Below are 21,227 nucleotides of genomic sequence, written 5' to 3'. Positions count from 1 at the left end.
GCAAAAATCCGTTTTTCGCTCCGTAATCTAGGTCTTCTGAAAGTGCAACTCTTCAGTAGAGAAAGGTGGCGTTTTCTGTGATGGATTCAAGCTTTGTGCAACTCTCCAGGATACAAGAGTGATAGTAAATCAGTTTTGAAAGGTTTCCAAGTTTGAAGCAACTCTTTGGATCAACGTCCACAAGCTAATTACTACAAATACAAACATACCCTCTGAGCTCAAGTTTGTGAAGCTTTCTCTTGAAGACAGTTCATTCAGCCACAAGCTATGGACAGTGAGGCTACATGCACACTTACACTACTTTGGACCATATGATCTAATTCATTATTGAGCTATGATAATTGACCTAGGGTACCTGCTTTTGTGTGTTGTCTGGTGATAGCTTTGTAACAGTACTAGAGTAATTGTATAGCCACCTCCTATGAGTGGTAGTGCATTTGGAGAGATCCTCACTTTAGTGGTTGTAAACGATTTGTAAACAAAAAGTTATACGAAATCCAATAATGAGCTATTTAAATGCTAAAATGGATATTCATTGTGTGCAGAGATTCGTAGCTGGTGGGAGGTTCCATGCATAGCCCACTACTGCCACATCTTCCAAAAGCCCTTCAAACTACCACCCGTCGAAATTGAGGTACGTTCCATGGTCACCCCCTCTCCCTCCTAAGAAAGAGTCTGATTATAACCACTTTGTTTGTTGTTATACTGTAGGAACTAGAGGATGCCTTACTGCTTGATTGCTCCCCGAATCCATCAAGTATCTTGGTGGAACTCTACTGTGTATTTCTGAACGGGATTGTAGGCAAGGACATAAAGTGAGTTTGTTGCACTATGTAGCTGTGAATGGGACTCTTGAATGGTGGCATGGGTACATGGTATCACTTACACTTATCTTTGGGGGTGTTGATTACATTATCTATGTCTGTACCACAAAATTCAATACAGCTCTGAGAATTGGGAGTTCTTTCTAAAGCTGCATTTCGAATGGCGTTGTGAAAATTTGGGCCAGAAATGGAATCCTTTCTCGGGGAACAAGCCGTACAAAGACTTGAGCATCAGAACCAAAGTGGATATACTACACAAGCTCTGTCACTGGAGGCTGGAACTTGACGACATTGCTGAATTACTCAGAGTAAGCTGCCATTGCATGGCTTGTACAGTGTATCAAATTGAGGTAACTATTATTTGCTGGCAGTAATAAATAGCCCAGTAAATGAAACCTGTACGGTGCTTCTACTGACCCCGAAGTCATAGATTGCATACGCAATACATGTTGTGAGACAATGTATCTTGCACAGAGTTGTCCGCCCCTAAACTTTTGTCCCCCCCCCCTCCCAACACATACACACACACACACACACACACACACACACACACACACACACACACACACACACACACACACACAGGGTATGGATGGAACCAGTCTAAGATTAGACCCTCTAGGTAAGGATCAAGATGGCAACACTTACTGGCACTTCTTTGGAATGAGGCTCTACAAGGAGGAGCCAAAGAAAAAGAAAAAGAAAGAGGTGTCTGACGATACAAAAAAGGGGCGAGGCAAGACCACCCCTGGGAAGGCCGGAAAGGGGCGTGGCACTCCTGGTAGGCGTAAGGTCAAAGAGCGGAGCACCCCTGAGGAGAATGAAGAGGGTGGGTCAGAACCAGAGACCCAGGACAGTCAGTAAGTGGAGTGCATGCAGTCAATATGTATTGACAGTGTGTGTGCTAGCCTCGTTCCCAGGCCGATTTTTCTTTAATAGAACGAACTAGTTGGCGGCCTAGCGTTATTTTAGAGACAATGAGGCTGGGAACGAGGCTATGTGTGTGCAAGACTGAGTTGTTATGTTTTGTGCATGTGGATTTGAAGTATCACTTCTTCTGTTTTTCTTATACAGGGAGACACCTATCAGCTCGCAAACCAGTACACCCAGACTGAGCACAGCTACCAGCACCACTGGATGGAGTGTCGTGTTTGATAGCCTCGAGGAGTGGGAGGAGTTCACCGATTCATTCGCCCGTGTCAAGCTCAAAGATGTTCGTCTCCTTTTTAGCAATCTCTCAGAACTCCTCCCTCACATAGAGTACTTGGACGGGGTGAAGCACAAAGAGGAGAAAAGGAAACTCCTTGCAGAGTTACCGCGTAGAACCTCAGACAGAATTGCCGTCAAAGCTGCCGAAAAAGATGAAATGGTGTGTGTACATAAATTATACAGTTTTGTTGCGTTAATGGGACAGCTATGTCTGGAATTTGTGTTCAAACTGTCTTGTGTACGTGTATATCTTTCCCTGCACTCAATAGCTAGTGCTGTACAGTAGCGTTTGAGAGAAGGGTTACAATTGAAGAGATAGTAAAACTAGTTGTGTCTCCTCACAGGATAAACTGATGGCTATGGAGAGAGAAATGGAGAGAGAGGAAATGAGGAAAATCGATGCTGAAGAGCAGCGATTGGCCGAGGAGGAAGCCGATAAAAAAAGGCAACAAAAACGAGAGGAGGCTCTCCAGAGACGCAAGTCACGGGAGGAGCAGCAATCTAAGCAGAGAGAGGCTGAAGAGGAGAACTGGGAGAAGGCTATGAGTGGGGAGCTCACCGGACGAAGGAAGGCAGCCATTGAGTCTGCTTTCACAGATACCCTACTAGTTGAGGAGAGGAACGAGCTCACCACTGCCATGTACAAGAGTGAGTCAGTGTTATAGTGTAACCATTGTGTGTGTGTGTTGTTTAGTCTTGTGTGGGGAAGTGATTTTTAATCGCATTATTTAGCATACATTCTTACACGATTAAAATTGTTTGGCAGTTAGCAAAGGACTGGGGTGAATAGTAGATATGTGTATATTGAGTGTGTATACTTCAACTTAACTGATTGTGTGCAGTTTTGGGTGGTCTGCGTAACCAAGAGGACGGCTGGATCTTTGAGGACCCTGTGACAGAGTCTATAGCCCCAGGCTACTTTGAGGTGATTGACATACCTATGGACTACTCAACTGTGGAGAAACGTGTGGAGAGTAACTACTATCAAGACAAAGACCAGGTTAGGGTAGTCTATAGTGAGGTTGCTGCACGAGATAAGGTTTCATCTAATTAGTACTCACCACTACCACTTAGCTGACAGTACACGTATGTATGTAAAATGCCTTTGAAGGGACTGCGTATAATGCACTCTATTGACTATGGTTTTGCTGTTAGTGTTGTGTTAGTGTTGTAAGACAATTGGCTATTCATGTACTAACTTGTATGACTGTCTGTTTCCCTCCGTGCTCAGTTTCTGAAGGATATGGAAGTTATCTACAAAAATTGTATCGAATACAATGGAGAGGACAGCGATTATGCTGAGCTGGCACAGGAGATGCTCAAAACCCTGGCCACCCTCTCCAAGACCCACTTTGAGGGGGGATGGCAAGACCCTGCCGAGGAGGAGGACGTTGGTTCTGGTCGTAAGAAGAAGCGACCCAACTCCCCCTCACCCGAACTGACCTCTGAGAGCTCCAGTGAGGAAGAGAGTGACGACAGGTACTTAGAGCTTCTAGTCACCTAGGAATTTTGACATAGGAATGCATGTACTTGTGTACAGCAATTGTATATGGCATCAAATACTGGAGTGCTTTTTACGCACTTGCTTGTTGTATGTGTATACTGTAAATCACTGTGTTTTATTCGTGCTATAGATTTAATGCTTTTGTTTCCTTCTGTAGTGATGAATCATTCGAGGCAGGTTCAAAGAAGGCTAAGAAGAGAAAGATAATGAGAGATCCGTCTGCCAAAACGATGTCACTGCCCCCTGGCTTTGACGACAAACTAAACGCTCTGAGACCCCCACACGGCCACCCGCAGATGACCCCCCAACTCTACCATCATCTAATGCAGCAGAGAATGTTAATGATGGGCCCAGACAGACGCCCCATGATGGGGCCTGATGGAAGACCCATGATGGCGCCTGTTGGAAGACCCATCATGGGGCCTGATGGACACCCCATGATGGGGCCTGATGGAAGACCTATGATGGCACCTGCTGATGGACGCCCCATGATGGGGCCTGATGGAAGACCTATGATGGGGCCTGATGGAAGACCCATCATGGGGCCTGATGGAAGACCTATGATGGGGCCTGATGGAAGACCCATGATGGCACCTGCTGATGGACGGCCTATGATGGGGCCGAGTGGTGGGCGGCCTATGATGGGCCCCGATGGTCGACCAATGTACCCTCCAAGAGATGCAAGCTTCAGGATGCCTCCACCCTACCCTGGACAAAGACCACCACACTACAGGCCAGGTGAGCTCTCTGTTTCGATGGCTTTTCTTAAAATAAAATCGGTGTATGAAGAATGCATTAGTACATGTATCCGCCGTGTGATTGGCGGTTTAGTTGCCACGTATAGTTACCGGTGCATGTACAAAAGTATGTTGCTAACGTTTACGATCCATCCCGTACGTAGAAATGAGAATGGCCTTTCCTGGACACTATCCTCCCGACGGCAGACCTATGGTTGGACCAGATGGACGACCAATGATGCCTGGTGGAAGACCGATGATGGATAATCGATTTATGCTCGGAGCTGATGGGAGACCAGTGATGGGACCTGATGGACAGCCTATGGCCGCTGCACCTGATGGCCGACATATGATGGATAATCGATACATGATGAGACCTGACGCAAACCCAATGATGCAATTTGGGAGACCTATGATGGGGCGTGATGGAAAACCTTACATGATTGGACCGGATGGAAAGCCGATGGCAATCAACAGAACAAAAGCTAACACTGAAACACAAGCTGCGAATGATACCGACAAGAAACTCGCTGAAACCCCTGAGGGGAAATCGACTGATGAGAAAACTACAGAAGAAGAACCTATGGATCAAAGCGAGAAACCTCAGGACGATACTCAATCTGCCAAGTCTGAACAGAAACCTATTGAAAGAAATCGAATACCGATGGATCCAAATGGTGCTCCCGCAATGGGGCCTGATGGAAGACCATTAATGGATAGTCGATATATGACTGGCCCACCAGATGGCAAGCCTATGATGCCTGCCAGTCGATCTATGGTGGGTCCTGATGGACGACCTATGATGGGTCCAGATGGACAGCCTATGGTGGGTCCAGATGGCAAGCCTATGATACCTACCGGTCGACCTATGGTGGGGCCCGATGGACGATCTATGGCGGGGCCCGATGGACGACCTATGATGGGTCCAAATGGACAGCCTATGATGCCTGCCAGTCGGCCTATGGCGGGTCCAGATGGCAAGCCTATGATACCTACCGGTCGACCTATGGTGGGGCCCGATGGACGATCTATGGCGGGGCCCGATGGACGACCTATGATGGGTCCAAATGGACAGCCTATGATGCCTGCCAGTCAGCCTATGGTGGGTCCAGATGGCAAGCCTATGATACCTACCGGTCGACCTATGGTGGGGCCCGATGGACGACCTATGATGGGTCCAGATGGACAGCCTATGATGCCTGCCAGTCATTCTATGGTGGGGCCCGATGGACGACCTATGATGGGTCCAGATGGACAGCCTATGATGCCTGCCAGTCGGCCTATGGTGGGTCCAGATGGCAAGCCTATGATACCCACCGGTCGACCTATGGCGGGGCCCGATGGACGACCTATGATGGGGCCAGATGGACAGCCTATGATGCCCCAACAACACCCTCACATGGCTGCGTACTACCAGCAATTAATGATGCACAGACACTACCAACAACAAAAATACTCGTCTCACTCCATGCCTCACCGACAGCACCCTAACTATCCACCCCACCACTCTGTTTCTCCTGGACTACACTCACACTCTCCAGGCCTCAAACCACAAGCCAGCTCTCCAAACCTGAAACAGCAGTCAAATTCACCAAGTTTGAAACAACAGGCCAGCTCTCCAAGCTTGAAACAGCAATCTAGTTCCCCCAGCTTGAAGCAACAGACTGACTCTCCAGCACCTGAAACGTCTAAACGAACAAAATCTCCCAAACCCGAGAAAGAGACCGAATCCGTTCAGGCCTCCTCCTCTCCAGCCCCTACCTCTCCCAAGCAAACCACCTCTCCTATGCAAACATTACCCAAACCCACACAACCACAGCTGACCTCTCAGTCTAATGCCCAGGACAAGCTGAAGGAGGCTACTCCAAGCACAGATGAAGGCCACGGCTCTATGCCTAGTCCGCTGCGTTCCAACTCCACTAGCAGTGCTGACCCTGATGACGTGAGACAGAGGCAACAGGCAGAGCAGCATGAGAGATACAGGTTAGTGCAAGTGTATTACACACACAACATGTAGGTATTGGCTGAGCAGGTAAAAATAATGTGTTCTCCTGTTAATGAATTGTTTCATGTGACAATATAATGTTTGTGGTACATGTACACACTGTACGATTATAATTATAGGATACACCATTACCTAGGAAAAGGCACCGCAGGTACTGATGCCTTGGTAGAGGCACCAAAGCTATATGACATGAGCTACTACAGTACATGTACATCTGTACATCTAGCTACATTGGTGCAAAAAGTGGGTAATGATCGACTACGAACGTTGCTAAAAAGGAGACCAAAAGTTCAATTGTTAATGGCTGCTGCATGTAACAGCTAAGTGCAGCTTTGCAGCTCTCTCCTCACTCTTGCAGCTACCAGTAGCTAGGGTTCTAGTGCAGAGCTAACTACTAAGTAGAGTAGCAACACTCCATGGACAAGTTTTGCTACACCGCACTGTTCTGAAAAGGCTACAATGGCATTCCAAGTAAGCAAACCTAGCTATAACTCGAGAACGAAGCATTATTTTGCAAATCCACAAATTGATATCCAAGAAAACCAGACTAGAAGCCTATAGAAGCTCGTACTTACAGCTGTAGCAGTCTCGACACACACACACACACACACACACACACTACTGTATACCTCGCTTGCACATGCCGCACACTGAGGCATAATAGTGTGTTCTGTTTGTGAATTGTTTAGAACAAAGTAGTGTTTGTGGTACATGTTCACTGTACATGTTCATTCATGACTACATAGATTACCTTACTTTGTACAATATTCTGTTAGTGAATGTTTACGAACTTTAATACAATGTAGTGTTTGTGGTACATGTACACACTGTACGTGTTCACTCATGGCTATATAGAGTACCTAGGAAAACTTTTTTGTGTTTTTCTCCTCTTTTCAGGCAACACATGATGGCAATGCAGCAGAGAGCACCCTCCTACCCTGGAGGGGGCGGCTATGGCTACCCCCCTACTGAGCAATCCCCTGAGCAAATGGCAGCCTACTATGCCTGGAAGAATAGTATGTACCACCAGGAGATGGACTACATGCACCAACAACAGCAGCAGCAGCAGCAGGCACGGTACTGGCAGGAGATGGAGATGAGGCAGAACTACGAGGCCGCGATGAGACAAAAGATGGCATATGAGCAGAAGCAAGGTGCACACGATTAGCTATTTTTGACAAATTCTCCTTTAGTCGCAGTGAACTTTCTGTATAATATTATCCGTTTTTGGGAGCTTTGTGTTTGTTCAGATCAAAGCTAGTTTAATGTACGTGTACTTCGCCTTCATCTTGATATACATCGTACAATTTGTGATAATATCCTCTACAAGTATTATACTTACCCCCCCCCCACACACAGGTATGATGCCTAGACCTCCCACTGACTACCCTCAGAATGGAGAGAAGAGCAATGGGGCAGAGGCTCCAGGCAAGGCCCACCCCCCACCACACACATATCCACCACAACACCCTGGAATGAACGGCTACGCTGCTGGTATGAACCGAATGATGGAGTACCCACCCTATTCACACTCTGCTCAAGGCTACGGCTATGAGTCACCCTATCCTCAGTATCCACACCCTCAGCAAGGTAACTTATATACAGCCCCTCGTGTGCATGTGTTTAGGAATCATCATGTCCCCCTCCTAGGAACATCTGGACCGCCTAGTAAACCTATACCACCTCAAAATGGCACCCCAGGTGTGTTATATAATTATGTGTTTATTCGATACATGTGCAGTATATAATAATAGTGTATATACGTATCTACAATATCGGATACTTTTGTTGTGTGACCTGTTTAATATTTCTTCGTGCAGGCCCAGACAAAGCATCAAACACAGAAGGCCCCGAGAGTGAACAAAGTTAACAGCTATTAAACTTGACACTAATACAGGCTTCAACTCAACTTTTATTAATTCTATCTTTTGTGGTCTCTAACTCGTGTATATATGTACAGTAATTATTATTTTAAATTTATCATCTTTAAACAGAAACTAGATTATTCCAATTTGTATACATTGTACTTGTCTTTGTACATTATATAGTTTTACACATGATCCTCTTATAATGGCAATATCCACAAAACACACGTACGTCATGTCACTTCAAAGTTCTGCTAAATGTTCAACTAAGCTACAAGTGCAGAAGCCGTTGATGATTCACTGCAAGGGAAACAAGACGATAAAATATTATTTTGCATGTATGAGAAGTTTACTTACTATTTCCAGTTGGGAGGGAGCATTCTCTTTCTCTTGTAATATCTGGCCAATCTGTGCACTCGACTCTCAACAAGAATCAAGCGAAACTTGGCGTCTTTGTCCTGTACAGGGGAGGGAGGGAGAAAAGTAGTCACATAAATTAGACATGTGCAATAAAAATGAAAACTCAGCACTCTAGTTGCTTTTACCTTCCTCTGTTTCTCTAGATGCTTGCGAATAGCCACAGCTTTTTTAATGAGATAGTACAGGTCCTCGGGCAGTGATGGAGACAAACCTTAATTAAAACACAGAAGTAACGTTCAAGTACCATTTAGTATCACCACTTACCCTTTGCTTTTAGGATCCTTAAAATCTTGTTGCCAGTAACGTAACGGACCTGGGCCACGCCATGAGAGTCACGAAGGATAACACCTAAAGCATATCAGATTAAATTAATTCCGCAATTGACCTTCTGAACACAATATTAAAAACCCACCGATCTGAGAGGGACCCAAGCCTTTTTTGGCTAGCTTGTAGATCTGATCTTTTACTTCATCTGATGAGGTCTTGAGCCACTGCAGTGAACACACGATACACAATTACTACGCATTTACAATTTGACATGGACTACTTACAGTCGGTACAGTTCTTCTGTAAGGTAGAGCACTCTGTGAGATGCCCCGGCTGGGAATTTTAACATACAGACGTTAAAGGATGATTCTAGATTATCTCTGACTTATGATTTTAAGACACTCACCATCCAGGAGCGTGCATACGACCCATCTTCTTGATCTACCTTCTTTACCCACGAAAATGCACTAAGAAAGACCATGTGCTCGCTCACGTGATCTTTGGCCACAGTGTGACGCATGCGCACAATCTTTTCATCAAGTACACACTGACCAATAAAACATTATGCTACATAATAATTATTTACAACATACACAAAAACGTCTGCAAAACAAGCACTGGAAATAAAAGGTGTTCTATAGCTCAAAAAAATGCTAAGTTCCATCGTCACTATCAATGTCTGTAGAATCGAAACTGGTCAAGAGTGGGGGTGGGCGGCCATTGTGTCTGTTGATAGGACTCTCGTCAGTATCGTCAGTAGAGTTCAATAGAATCGGGGGACTTGGAGCAAGGGCCTCGTCTGAACTGATACTCTGAGTGGTCTCCAGACACATTGGATTGATTGCATTTGGATTGATTGCATTTGGGTTGACAATGGCTGCTTGTAGCTTCTCACAAACTCTTCGAAACCTCCTAGTAGGACCTGCATGGTGTAAATATGCATGCACGTACTCATCAATAACAGCTGCTGGGAGCCTACTCAAGTGTCAAGCTAATTAAGTACTTAATGCAATATAGCCAAATATGTTCACACCCAAAGGGGAAATCTCAAATAACTGTGTGACTATTTGTGAGGCAGTAGATCTACCTCTAACGTTATGGTATGGAAAGTGTACCTGCAGTTTGTGTGAAAGTGGCTGAGAAGGTCTTGCCGTCAAAGGGAATACTGTTGTCTGAGATGGTCTGAGTCGGCATGACAGTGAGGGTAAGCTTGACTGCCTTTTTGAAAACAGCTTTGCCTGAGGGGGGGGGAGGAGGGGGTACACAAGTAACACACACAATTAAGACAACATACATACATGTACTTACCTTTCTGCCGTGCTGACTTTTCGTATTTTATTTTAAAGCTACCCTCACTGATTTCCTCGTAATGACAGTTTACAATCTGGCAAAATGGAGGGTGAAGCAAACCTGTAAATAATACAGTGAGGGGCTTACTGTGAAGGATTGGAGGATTGATGATTTGAGGTCTGGGAAGCTCATGTCTCTGAGCACAACCACAACTTCTCCTTTCTCTTTTTCTGAACGGAAGTTTGAGAACCAAGATCGTTTGGGCCTGTATAAAAAGAATAGTGAGCTCTGCAATTAAGGCCCGGGATTTAACATGCAGTCACATGATACATGTACGTGGGCTTAACACTTTGTTACAGGTATTGAGGGTATACACATGGCACTCACATGACAGGAGAGCTGGCCTCTGTTTCACCACCCTCGTAGCGTTTACGATGAAACCGAGGTGACACGGTCAAGTGCTTCATTGTCTGTGACAGTTTGCGTCTCCATGGAGCACTAGGAGTGGTGGGTGGAGATAACCCCGGCTGTAGAGTGGCCGCCTGTCCCACTTGTTCCACTCCGGCATGGCTGGTTTTCCGTCCCCTACCTGGAGAGGCACTTGTGTAGGTATAATAGTCCCCAGAGGAGGTGGAGTAGTTAGAGGGCCTGTTGGTGACACTGAGTCTGGGGGAGCGTGGAGGGAGCTGGTCCAAATTAGCAGAACCTATTGACTGGGCCCTGCATGTGTGAGTGTGTGTCAACATAAAATGTGCATGATTGTATTGCATGTGAAATTCGTACCTTGATCGTTGAGCCTGCAGATGCGGTGTAGACATTGAACGTGAGTCGATTCTCTTCCTTGGTGGATCTACAAACAATAGAATATTCATAATAATTACACAGAATTTGAAAAATGTCTACCTTTCTCCAAGGCACCAGGAGCCTTGGCCTCATCCTCAAAGCTGGGCTGTCTCTCTTTGTGTGATAGCAACAGGAAATAGACAATTTTCTCTTCATTAGGACTGCAGAGCCAATACAGAGTATGGATGCATACCGTACTTGCAATAGGGAGGCTACACAGTACTGGTAACTCACTCTGCGCTGAGGAGAGCTTGAGCAAGCACAGACTTGTCTTTGAAGCAGCCGAGGGAGGCCATACTGTCAAAGACGTCTGGATCAATACCGCTCTGGTCGTCAATTGGGTAGGTCTGCACATAGGTACAAACAAGGTTAACACCTGTTGTGACTACTCAGGCAATGGAATGCCACCAATTTGCACTGTAAGACGAGAGCTTCAAGGGAGACATGAAACTATGTTTGTCTACTGTACTGTATAATACATGAATCTGATTATGTAATGCTTACCTCGACAACATCTTGAATAGGCATGTGTGGCTCCAAGTCTTGATTCCTGTGTGGTAGAGAATGCCAAGTAAGGACAATACTCAAAGACACTCACACAAGAAAGAACTCACCCTTTAAACCAAGGATGCCTGATAACCTCATCCAACTGTAGCAAACGTATATACACATAATAAGCATACTTTATATATTATTCAACAAATTAGCTAAAATATACATGTACATATATGTAAGTATCTTATATGAAGCTAGCAGGGTAGTACAATAAATTTCACCTTACAGAACAATGATAGCTAATTCAACATCACATTGAGGGGTATAGAATGATTTGTCTAAAAGTGAGATCAAGCTACAGTGAGAATCAAGCTACAGGCTGACTCACAGTCAATCTCTTCTTTGGGTTGACCTCGACCATTCCCCTGAGGAGCTGCTGTACACCAGAGGGTACATACGAGGGGACTTGGAAGTGACCTCTCTTCACCTTCTCAAGCAGTTGTCGGAGGTCATCATCATCAAAGGGGAGGGCACCCTATAGCAACAGATGGAGAGTGTGTGGTGGATTGGTTGGTGGTATAGGTGATATGAACTCACAACTAGCAGAGCGAATAAGATGACTCCACAGCTCCAAACATCTGCCTTCCTACCATCATATTGCTCTCCCTGTGTGTGTGTGTGTGTGTGTGTGTGTGTGTGTGTGTGTGTGTGTGTGTGTGTGTGTGTGTGTGTGTGTGTGTGTGTATTCAAGTGAATCAACAGTTTTTGTTGACACAAACAAGGAAACTACACGAGGTAATTAACTTACTCTAATCACTTCAGGGCAGGCATAGTGGGGAGACCTACGAAAATAGAGTTGGTCATATATAGCAGTGCACATGATGTGGAGGGCACACTCACCCACAGCTGGTCTCCAGCATTTTCTGTCCCACTTGTAGAGAAGCCATACCAAAGTCTGCCACCTTAATGTTCTTGTTCTCGTCCAATAAGAGATTCTCTGGCTTCAAGTCTCGATGACTGTATGTGTGTGTGTGTGTGTGTGTGTGTGTGTGTGTGTGTGTGTGTGTGTGTGTGTGTGCGCGTGTGGGTGGGAGGTATATGTAAGGTTCTAACGCGTAAATTGAGAAATTGACTGTTTATAGACATAATAATCATAATAATCTTTGAGGGGGCAGTTAGTCTGTGGGAACGCACCAAACTTTGTGTTTGTGACAGAAGTCCACAGCTGACACTATCTGTCTAAAGAATCTCCGGGCCTGTGAATAAATTATGAGGTAATGAAATTGATAATGAATTATATTGATCCCTACCTCTTTCTCGGACAGTTTTCCCTTTCTGACGAGGTAATCAAACAACTCTCCTCCAGACACATGCTCCAACACTAGATACCTGCATTACACAAGGGTAAGCCTCATCACACGTACATATGCACTCTAAGGCATGGACGCTAACTTAGTGATCAAATTAACTGATTCTACCCTCCCCCAACACTGCAATAGGCATTCTTACATGTACACACGTACACATGAACAAACCTAACACACCACAAACAACTCACAATTGCTTGCTGTTCTCGTAGACGTCAAACAGCCCCAGAACGTGAGGGTGATGTATCAACTTCATAATGGCAATCTCCCGTTCAACCTATAGTGGTAAGTCCATTGAGAGCACTGTTTTGAATAGCAATCTATTATCGAAGAATGTCTTTGTACACATCCCACACCAAATACATTACCTTTAACAGCACCGCCTTGCTCAGTTTTTCACGGTTGATGATCTTGACTGCCACAGTTTTACCAGTCACACAGTGAACTCCCAATCTCACAAGACCTACACGTACACGTACGTACATAACGTCAAAACATGAAGTTATTAAACCGATGACATTCTACAAAGTTAAAGATAGCTACACATGCATGCTCTTGCAACAATCTATTGCTAACCAGTCTGCCCCTTTCCCAGAGTCCTCTGTAACAGGTAGGGCCCAACAGCTCTTGTAAAGGCATCATCAGATCGGGAAGCCATCAACGGTGCAGTGGTGTATGTTAATGTTGTCACGCCTACTTCTTTAAGGTCAACTCTCAGTCTTTGTCTTGTCTTGTCTCTTTCTCTGTAGCTTTAGACCCAGGGTCCGCGGTCTGTCAATGAAGCTTTGTTTATGGTATCTCCTTCTGATACCATATGTTGTATAAGGGCCCGGGCGTCGGCTGAGCCTGTATAAAGTCAGGATCTGCTGTATCGGCCAGTACCTATACCACAGTCTTGCAAGACACGACCCTTCCGTCCTTTATGGGGCGTGGCAATTTTCTTTCGACGTCACTGCTCCTAGTTCATGTCATGTTCGAATTATAGCCGCAGGAATTTTCCTTGTGGCCTGGAATCGAGACCTATTGCATGTTTAATATGTTCGAATTATAGCCGCAGGATTCGCTAAGTACACACACACACACAAAATTAATAGTGACAAAATTAATTTTAATTGGCTAATTGATAAGTATGGCAAAAAATGTGAAAAACAAAAATTTATTGGTTGACATTGACATTAACCGAGTCACTGTTTTCTGGTTTGTTTATGGTCAAAGGCTGTGCTATGAGGTCTCTCAGAGTCTTGTTCTCATACTCGAGCCTAGCGATCGTCTCAGTGAGCCCTTCCACAGTATTGTCCTCGGCCTTGGCTGCCTGGTACATGACTGCTGCCATGTGGTAGACCTGATCTGTACGCTGCTGGAGCTCCTGTAATAGAATGGACGTGTTGCAATGAGTGAATAATGCATACAGAAACTATTATACAAAACCTAGGTAGATCTATGCATAACCAACTAACCACAAGCACATTAAATCACTTCACCTTGGACATGTGGTTATCTTCAATCAAAGCACTCTTATCGGTACTCAAGAAACCTCCAACCTGTATAAACCGAACAGCAATACATGCTCACATGAGTCTATTACGCACGCACGCACACACGCACGCACACACACACACACGCACACACGCACACACACACACACACACATACCTGTTGCCTGTATTTTGACATAATCATCTGTAAGGTGGCTTGATGCTCCTCCAGTAGCGTGCGTAGGTCCCCGTTGTCCTGTTGGAGTTGTCGGATGTAGCCAAGCTCAATCTGGGGCAAGTGAACTCTTGTCTCTTTTTGCCCGTTCATTATCTCCAATGACTCACGATACTGTGTGAGGACAAAATATAATAGAATTGCTTGGATGTAGCTAGATATGTATTACCTGTCTCATGGATTTGAGTTCTTCCTGTAAGCTCTCCGTTTGCCTCAAGAGCTCAGTTGTTGCCGATTCATTGCTGTCTACTTTAGCTGACAACTCTTTGCTAGCTTCCAATAGTCTTTCCATGGCCACACAGACGTAAGATTAGTACTCACAATAAATACCTAAATCTCTGGCCTAGAAACAATCAAGAAATTCAAATTTCTCACTCTAATAAACCGAATTTGATTGTTAATTATTCATTGCATTCCATTGATAACCACAACAGGTAATCAAAAGGGGAGAACACTCAAAAATTAATTGTTATGGGTCTATATTCAATGTCTATATTCAATGTTGTCCTTGCCATTGATTGTATCCAGGGGGCATGTGCTGTTGCTGTTGAGGGGGCATTTGATTGGCGGGTGGTCTAATGCCCCCCATAGCCTGTCCTACCCCTGGCCGATTGTAGCCTCCTTGATTCATCTGAGATTGCATGTTGTGGCCAATGGAGATCTGCTGCTGGACCCCCTGCTGGGAACCACCTGCAAAATGAACGTTTACAACATTGGTTTATATATTTACAATTCCCAAAATGGATCAGACGTTCGCAACACAAGTTATGGACAATCAAAGATAACTCCGAAAACAGCCCTGACATATTTATAGACCACGATTTTTTTAAATGGACATTTTGGGGCCGTAACAAATCACTGATCTAACCACAACATATATTATAGCACAATCAAAGAGCTACTCACAACGATTAAAAGATAACATTTTAGTAAATCCGAAAGCAACACTAGCGTTAAAACTACTGAGCTTATAATTTGTAGTATAAAAACTCTTTATAGATTCATACTTTTCATGGATCGACATCCCATACGACATGAAGATGAAGCACCCGTGAAAATGGTAGGTTACCTACCTCCCATCATCTGCATCCGAGTCTGCATAAGCTGCTGCTTGTAGTGACTGGCTTTGGTCAGCCATTGCTGTCTAACCTCCAGGGAACCAACTCCCATTCGCTGGAATAGAACCTCTCGTTGCTCTGGTGTCGAATTGATGAGTGCCATTAAAAACTTCTTAGCTTTTTCCTGCTTTAAAGGACATACCATAAACTGTAAATATACAATGTGTAATATTATACCCTCACTTGTTGCTGCTGTTGAGTCATTCCTCCCTGTCCAAACCCGGACTGTGGCTGAGTGGCCCCTTGCTGACCCACCATGTTGCTCGGTCCTGTCTTGCCCATTACCCCTCCAGCCTGCTGCTGCTGCTGCTGCTGCTGTTGCATCGTCTGCCCTTGCTGCTGTTGATTCATGATTCCTTGCCCTTGTTGACCTATCATTCCCGGCTGTGACTGCTGGCCAATATGAGACTGTCCCTGCTGCATGCTTTGACCTTGCTGCTGCTGCTGCTGCTGTACCATCCCTTGTACTTGCTGCTGCTGTACTATACCTCCCTTTCCTTGCTGCGGCTATAGGTACGTATAACTTGTGAATACATACAAAGTACATAACATAACACACCAGCAGAATACACATTACATACTGTATGTACTGTAATCTGTTAAAAACCTGTTGCTGTTGTCCCAGTAGTCCAGTTTGTTGCTGCTGCTGGTTCATCATAGTCTGTCCTTGTTGACCCATCATCCCTCCTTTGTTCCCAGGCTGTGTTTGCTGCCCCATCATACCCCCCTGATTAAAGCCTTGCTGTTGCTGCTGCCCTTGCCCTGCACGTTGACCCATAAGCCCTCCTCCGCTTGGCTGTCCTATCATATTAGAGCCTTGGGCCTGAGACATAGTCGATTGCATACTCGATGGTGTAGCGTACGACATAGAAGATTGCGAATAGTTCTGTCCCACCTGAACTCCACTTTGCTGGAATCCCGAGGCCTGCTGTTGCTGGATACCAGAGGGTTGTTGTTGTTGGAAGCCTGAGGGCTGCTGCTGCTGCTGTTGTTGTTGTTGTATTCCAGGGGGTTGCTGTTGTTGGAAGCCTGAGGGTTGCTGCTGTTGCTGGATGCCACTCTGTAGACCACCTTGCTGTTGCTGTTGCTGTTGTTGTTGCTGGATGCCACTCTGTAGACCACTTTGCTGTTGCTGTTGCTGTTGCTGTTGTTGTTGCTGGATGCCACTCTGTAGACCACTTTGCTGTTGCTGTTGCTGTTGCTGTTGTTGCTGTTGCTGAATCTGTGGAGTGCAATTTTAGTGCAATCAGATGGCACAAAATGTAGAGATCGTACGTACGTACCTGTCTCTGTCTTATCAACACTTGCTTGACAACATTTACAAACTTCTCCTATAAGCAAAAAACAAACCAACCCGTCTTAAATTTAACAAAAATGTCAGAGTGTTACCTGCTCCAGTGGTATTAGTCCAGTGAACTGTTTCAGCTTGTCATTCCAGACAAGGATAAGAGCTTTGATAGGGCACACTGTGTTGGCCCCTACCGGGTGCACTATTGCAAACTGCACATAATGAAATGAAGAGTCAGCTAGCTTTTGCTGCTGTACAAAATGTACTTTGACTTTGATTACAATCGAGAAAGCAGATTATTATGTATATACAGAGCACTTGTTCACACACCATTTTGATGGGGGCGTCGACAGCCATAAGCTGACGTAGCACTGATACATTCTGTTTTAGAGGGTCTTGAAACGCAAAGTTGACTGTCATGAGGTTTGTAGTGCCCCTGTTGAAGTCCATTCCAGTCATGATTGAGTTCTGCATTGTACCGTATAGCGGGTATATTTCGAGGGTATAAATTTTCGCGGAAATGCCTTTAGAAAGGTTTTCGCGGATTTTTTTGCAGCATGCGATATTAAATTCGCGGTTATAAATGTTTGCGGTACGTGCTTAATCCGTGAAAACCACAAACATTATACGCTCGAAATATACCCGCTATACGGTATGTTGAACACCACATCACTGTATGAGGTGCACACGTAGAAACTCTGAATCTTTACACATCATTAGATATGTATTTCAAAGGGCTACAAAATAATTGTGAAAACGCACAATCCTAACTCAAGTTATGAGCACTCAAACTTAGCTAACAAAACAGACCCATTTCGGAAAACTCACTAGCTAATGGCTGATAGTGTGTGCTAGGTGTACTTACAAACATGGCTTTAGGATAGGCACTCATTGTCATCTTCTGTGGCCAAGTGTTTGGCTGTCTGTAATGGAGCATACAGTAGTAATTAACACACTGGTTGAATATCACCTCGCTACTTACATTTCTTGAATAACTTCACTCCTGCTGGTAGTCACGGAGCATTGAATCTGCCTCATCTGACGCTGGTTCTCGTGCTGTACAAAATTTCCAATAAGGTGACTACTAACAGAGGGTGCCACTTACAACATCTGCTAGCTCCATGAGACCAGTCCAAATTGTGACTGGCCGTGGTACTTGTTGAGGAGGAGCTTGTAGCTGGCCCTGCAACTGGAACCCAGGATTCTGTGTGTGTGTGTGTGTGTGTGTGTGTGTGTGTGTGTGTGTGTGTGTGTGTGTGTGTGTGTGGGTGTGTGTGTGTGTGTGTGTGTGTGTGTGTGTATCGAGGGGGGATAGGAAACAGCTAGCTAAACAGAACTTTGTGTACATGTACAATCAATGCAAAAAATTATTACACTTAATTGCGTGTAGGCATCACATGACATGTTGCTATTACAGTGTATCACCTGTGCTGGAGTTGGGGCCAGTGTGGGAGGAGGAGCTTGAGGTACTGCACTGGACACGGACCCAATGGGAGGAGTGGGAACACGATGCAATATGTCCCCTGCCCCACTACCTGTCGGGTTGTTCACTATGTTGTTACCAGCAAAAGCAGATGCCTGGGAGACTTGAGACGGCTGCCCCATCACACTGCGGGTGGGTTGCACTTGCACACCTGGGGCCACCTGCACGCACATTATAAACCCAAATGAGTTAGAAAAAATACACAAACATAATTATGTCATCACAAACTATTTTGAATGTGCTTAGCAAGTTCCCGGTAACTATAATTTATTGCGCTTATTTATTTTCGTATGCTGGATATTTTTCGTATTGTAGAGCATCATACGAAAACTAAAACTACGAAATTAGTCTACCGCAATAGGTCACTATCCTGGAGCTGTACGAATATTTAATTGGGAAGTTTCATACGAAAATTTGCACCAACGAAAATTACCCGCTATACGGTATGTGGAATAGTTAAATGGAGCTGTAACTATGACATTAGAATCTGCACACACACACACACACACACCTGTTGATTCTGTCCCAGTGGTGATACTGATGGCTGACTACTTGGAATGGAACCAGAACCCGGGTGTGTCGGCTGGGGCACAGTGGAATTCGACGCCTGACCGGACACCTGTTGCGCCTGGATTATTGCAAGTTGAGCGGCTTTCATTGCCATCTCCAAGTTAGGTCCGGTACCCCCCACAGAGGGGACTCCCCCTGAGGCCGTCCTCGCCATGGAAACTGACGATGAAGCTGTCGGAAACGGTGTGCTTTGAGTAGTTGTTGACTGAGTCTCGTTAATGGTGCTCTGTACAGAAATAGCTTCGTTCTCAATTGTAGAGATGGGAGGCTGCGAGAAGAATAGTTTGTTGGGTAAACTTGGAGAGATGATCTGTATGGGGTTGTGACTGCTACTGCCAGCTGCGGTAGGGATGACCTGAGCACTGGCTTGACCTGCCACGGCAATCTTGACGGGTTGTGAGGTGGGCGGTGTGAGAGATGTGAAGCTGGTGGACTCTGTGAGGGGCTCTTGTTTGAGAGGTGTGCCTGTGGAGAAGGTGAGGGGGGAGTCGCTGCGAGCTTCAACTTTTATCAATATGTCTGCCGGAAGGGGATCCTCTATCTTAACAGCTGGTGAGGTGGTGTCCATGGAAATATCGGTAGTTGCTTTCACCTCAGAGGAGTCCATTCTCTCTTCCAGAAGAGCCTTTTTCCGTTCCTTGATAGCTGCAGAAAAATTATAATTATTTGTCCATAAGGACAATTCTATAGTTAGTTACCGGACAGTTGAAATCCTTGCAGGAGCACAAGGTGACCTGGGTGGAGGGCGTGGTCTATATCATCGAGGGATGACGTCTCAGTTTCGGAAGAGGGGATGGGCAGTGTTTTCTGTACTAGGTGCCTCAGATCGGCCAGACAGCGAGGAGAGATCAGAGACAGGTGCACACCTCCCTGTGGTGGATGGAACACAGTACATACCAAAATGTACGACAAAGCAGAAATACACAACTTTTGGTTCCTATAAAAATTATTATAATGTGTTCATCTATACACACTATGTCTTGAGGGCTAGTACTTGAACTCTAAATTACTCTGGGGCACTAGCTACACTGTAGTGATACGCTGAAGTTGATCATTCTAGACACAAGTAGTGAATTGATAGATAACTACTGCACACATGGGTTGCTTACCTCAACGAGCAGTTTGATAATTTGTGGTGGTGTCTTCCCAGCGTGTTTGAGGGACTCCAAGCATGGATGGTGAGAGGGGGGTTGGTTCAGCACTAGAACGCAGTGCTTCTCCACTATCACATCGGGACTCATACTGTGTGTGTGTGTGTGTGTGTGTGTGTGTGGGTGGGTGTGTGTGGGTGTGTGTGGGGGCATAAATAATTGATTCCAGAGTGTTCAATTCTTCACCTGAAAGACACACACGATATGCTTAATATATCAGCCAATTGAATGTGAATCACTATGAGAACTCACCATGATTCTTTTGTGCTCCTCATTAACTGGCCCAGCTCCATGGCTGCAGCCAGCCCCTCAGATAGCAGTAGGGAGTGTCCCACCAGACCACCCTCCAGCCTGTAAGTTACCAATGCTAATAGTCACGAGGAGGCTAGGCCACACAGCTCACCTCAAGTCAGCGATCCACTTGAGCAGTTTGGTGGAGTTACTGGTGATGGGGTAGTAAGTGCACACAGGGCGATAGGTGAGGCCAGGGGCATTCAGTGTCACCAGACCATACTGCACAGGACCAGTCTGGGCATAAAAAACAACAGGGGCTGAGTTAAAGTCTGTTCATTTTTGTAGAGCTCTATTAGGGAGGTCTATTACATCACATATATAAATCAGAGATCTGGGATGGGTCAGAATCAATGGAATTTGACCAAAACAATTGCTATAGTCTTGTGCTTTTCCTCATATTAAATGAGGTTTCAGCAAATATCTTCGAAACGCACCTGCATGCCATAAGAGATATCGGGCAGCTTTCCACCACTGAAATACCTACAGCAGAGCAGAGCAGAGAAACAGAGAGAATATAGCTAGTGTATACATGTAAAGTACAAACACCATTGTAATTGTACGCACAATACTAGAACGTTCAACCCACGTGCTTCAGTGCTTTACTTTTTCTACTTACTCGACACATGGCTGAATGTACTCCTTCAGTAGGAATGGGAGCACTCCACTAAGACATGCTGAAGAGTCTATCACAAATATAACATCTCTGTGTGCTGTACTTGGGACCACCATCTTCTTCCATTAGCTCGAGGGCAACCAAATACAGGGCCGCGTCCTCTACAAAAACACA

The 21,227-nt window shown here is 45.2% G+C and overlaps 5 protein-coding genes across 9 annotated transcripts; 1 reads left to right on the top strand and 4 right to left on the bottom strand.

Moving 5' to 3' along the window:
• The first annotated feature begins 4 nt into the window (after positions 1 to 4).
• Positions 5 to 8,339, top strand: LOC135346111 (chromatin remodeling regulator CECR2-like). The gene is made up of 15 exons (XM_064543625.1): positions 5 to 274; positions 546 to 634; positions 712 to 815; positions 946 to 1,132; positions 1,410 to 1,684; positions 1,899 to 2,193; positions 2,378 to 2,681; positions 2,876 to 3,033; positions 3,265 to 3,512; positions 3,695 to 4,275; positions 4,439 to 6,257; positions 7,177 to 7,433; positions 7,639 to 7,869; positions 7,930 to 7,980; positions 8,100 to 8,339. Exons 1-15 carry the CDS (start codon positions 268 to 270, stop codon positions 8,147 to 8,149), a joined length of 4,656 nt encoding a protein of 1,551 aa, XP_064399695.1. The 5' UTR covers positions 5 to 267; the 3' UTR covers positions 8,150 to 8,339.
• On the bottom strand, positions 8,320 to 9,341 carry LOC135346137 (small ribosomal subunit protein uS15). The gene is made up of 7 exons (XM_064543654.1): positions 9,238 to 9,341; positions 9,116 to 9,164; positions 8,977 to 9,055; positions 8,829 to 8,912; positions 8,690 to 8,775; positions 8,502 to 8,602; positions 8,320 to 8,444 (listed from the first exon to the last, which is right to left on the bottom strand). Exons 1-7 carry the CDS (start codon positions 9,261 to 9,263, stop codon positions 8,411 to 8,413), a joined length of 459 nt encoding a protein of 152 aa, XP_064399724.1. The 5' UTR covers positions 9,264 to 9,341; the 3' UTR covers positions 8,320 to 8,410.
• A 33-nt stretch (positions 9,342 to 9,374) lies between these two features.
• Positions 9,375 to 13,749, bottom strand: LOC135346108 (serine/threonine-protein kinase BRSK2-like). Its single transcript, XM_064543621.1, has 19 exons — positions 13,403 to 13,749; positions 13,195 to 13,289; positions 13,018 to 13,103; positions 12,770 to 12,848; positions 12,654 to 12,715; positions 12,360 to 12,476; positions 12,268 to 12,301; positions 12,057 to 12,125; positions 11,848 to 11,994; positions 11,579 to 11,613; positions 11,469 to 11,514; positions 11,199 to 11,311; positions 11,025 to 11,125; positions 10,905 to 10,971; positions 10,509 to 10,841; positions 10,269 to 10,386; positions 10,140 to 10,215; positions 9,947 to 10,069; positions 9,375 to 9,753 (listed from the first exon to the last, which is right to left on the bottom strand). The coding sequence occupies exons 1-19, from the start codon at positions 13,482 to 13,484 to the stop codon at positions 9,485 to 9,487; spliced, it is 2,052 nt and encodes a 683-aa protein (XP_064399691.1). The 5' UTR covers positions 13,485 to 13,749; the 3' UTR covers positions 9,375 to 9,484.
• Positions 13,750 to 13,920: 171 nt separating this feature from the next.
• LOC135346109 (FGFR1 oncogene partner 2 homolog) lies at positions 13,921 to 14,842 on the bottom strand. Its single transcript, XM_064543622.1, has 4 exons — positions 14,706 to 14,842; positions 14,480 to 14,650; positions 14,308 to 14,367; positions 13,921 to 14,192 (listed from the first exon to the last, which is right to left on the bottom strand). Exons 1-4 carry the CDS (start codon positions 14,826 to 14,828, stop codon positions 13,983 to 13,985), a joined length of 564 nt encoding a protein of 187 aa, XP_064399692.1. The 5' UTR covers positions 14,829 to 14,842; the 3' UTR covers positions 13,921 to 13,982.
• An 83-nt stretch (positions 14,843 to 14,925) lies between these two features.
• Positions 14,926 to 21,208, bottom strand: LOC135346107 (mediator of RNA polymerase II transcription subunit 25-like). Of its 5 annotated transcripts, none has more exons than XM_064543619.1 (19): positions 21,057 to 21,208; positions 20,875 to 20,920; positions 20,550 to 20,674; positions 20,399 to 20,497; positions 20,105 to 20,237; positions 19,694 to 19,865; positions 18,937 to 19,640; positions 18,368 to 18,586; positions 18,048 to 18,146; positions 17,925 to 17,998; positions 17,808 to 17,865; positions 17,273 to 17,410; positions 17,044 to 17,154; positions 16,938 to 16,985; positions 16,550 to 16,876; positions 16,262 to 16,477; positions 15,832 to 16,161; positions 15,610 to 15,778; positions 14,926 to 15,226 (listed from the first exon to the last, which is right to left on the bottom strand). In XM_064543619.1, exons 1-19 carry the CDS (start codon positions 21,167 to 21,169, stop codon positions 15,033 to 15,035), a joined length of 3,375 nt encoding a protein of 1,124 aa, XP_064399689.1. In that variant the 5' UTR covers positions 21,170 to 21,208; the 3' UTR covers positions 14,926 to 15,032. The 5 variants fall into 5 exon arrangements, with proteins under 5 accessions (XP_064399689.1, XP_064399688.1, XP_064399685.1 ...); XM_064543618.1 differs by having other exon boundaries at positions 16,262 to 16,747; positions 16,793 to 16,876; XM_064543615.1 differs by having other exon boundaries at positions 16,262 to 16,876.
• Between the last annotated feature and the right edge of the window lie 19 nt (positions 21,209 to 21,227).

This window comes from Halichondria panicea, chromosome 13, assembly GCF_963675165.1.
Source record: "Halichondria panicea chromosome 13, odHalPani1.1, whole genome shotgun sequence".
In the NCBI taxonomy this organism is placed as follows: domain Eukaryota; kingdom Metazoa; phylum Porifera; class Demospongiae; order Suberitida; family Halichondriidae; genus Halichondria; species Halichondria panicea.
Note: the sequence above shows the minus strand (reverse complement) of the source record. Positions and strands in the feature narration are given on the sequence as shown.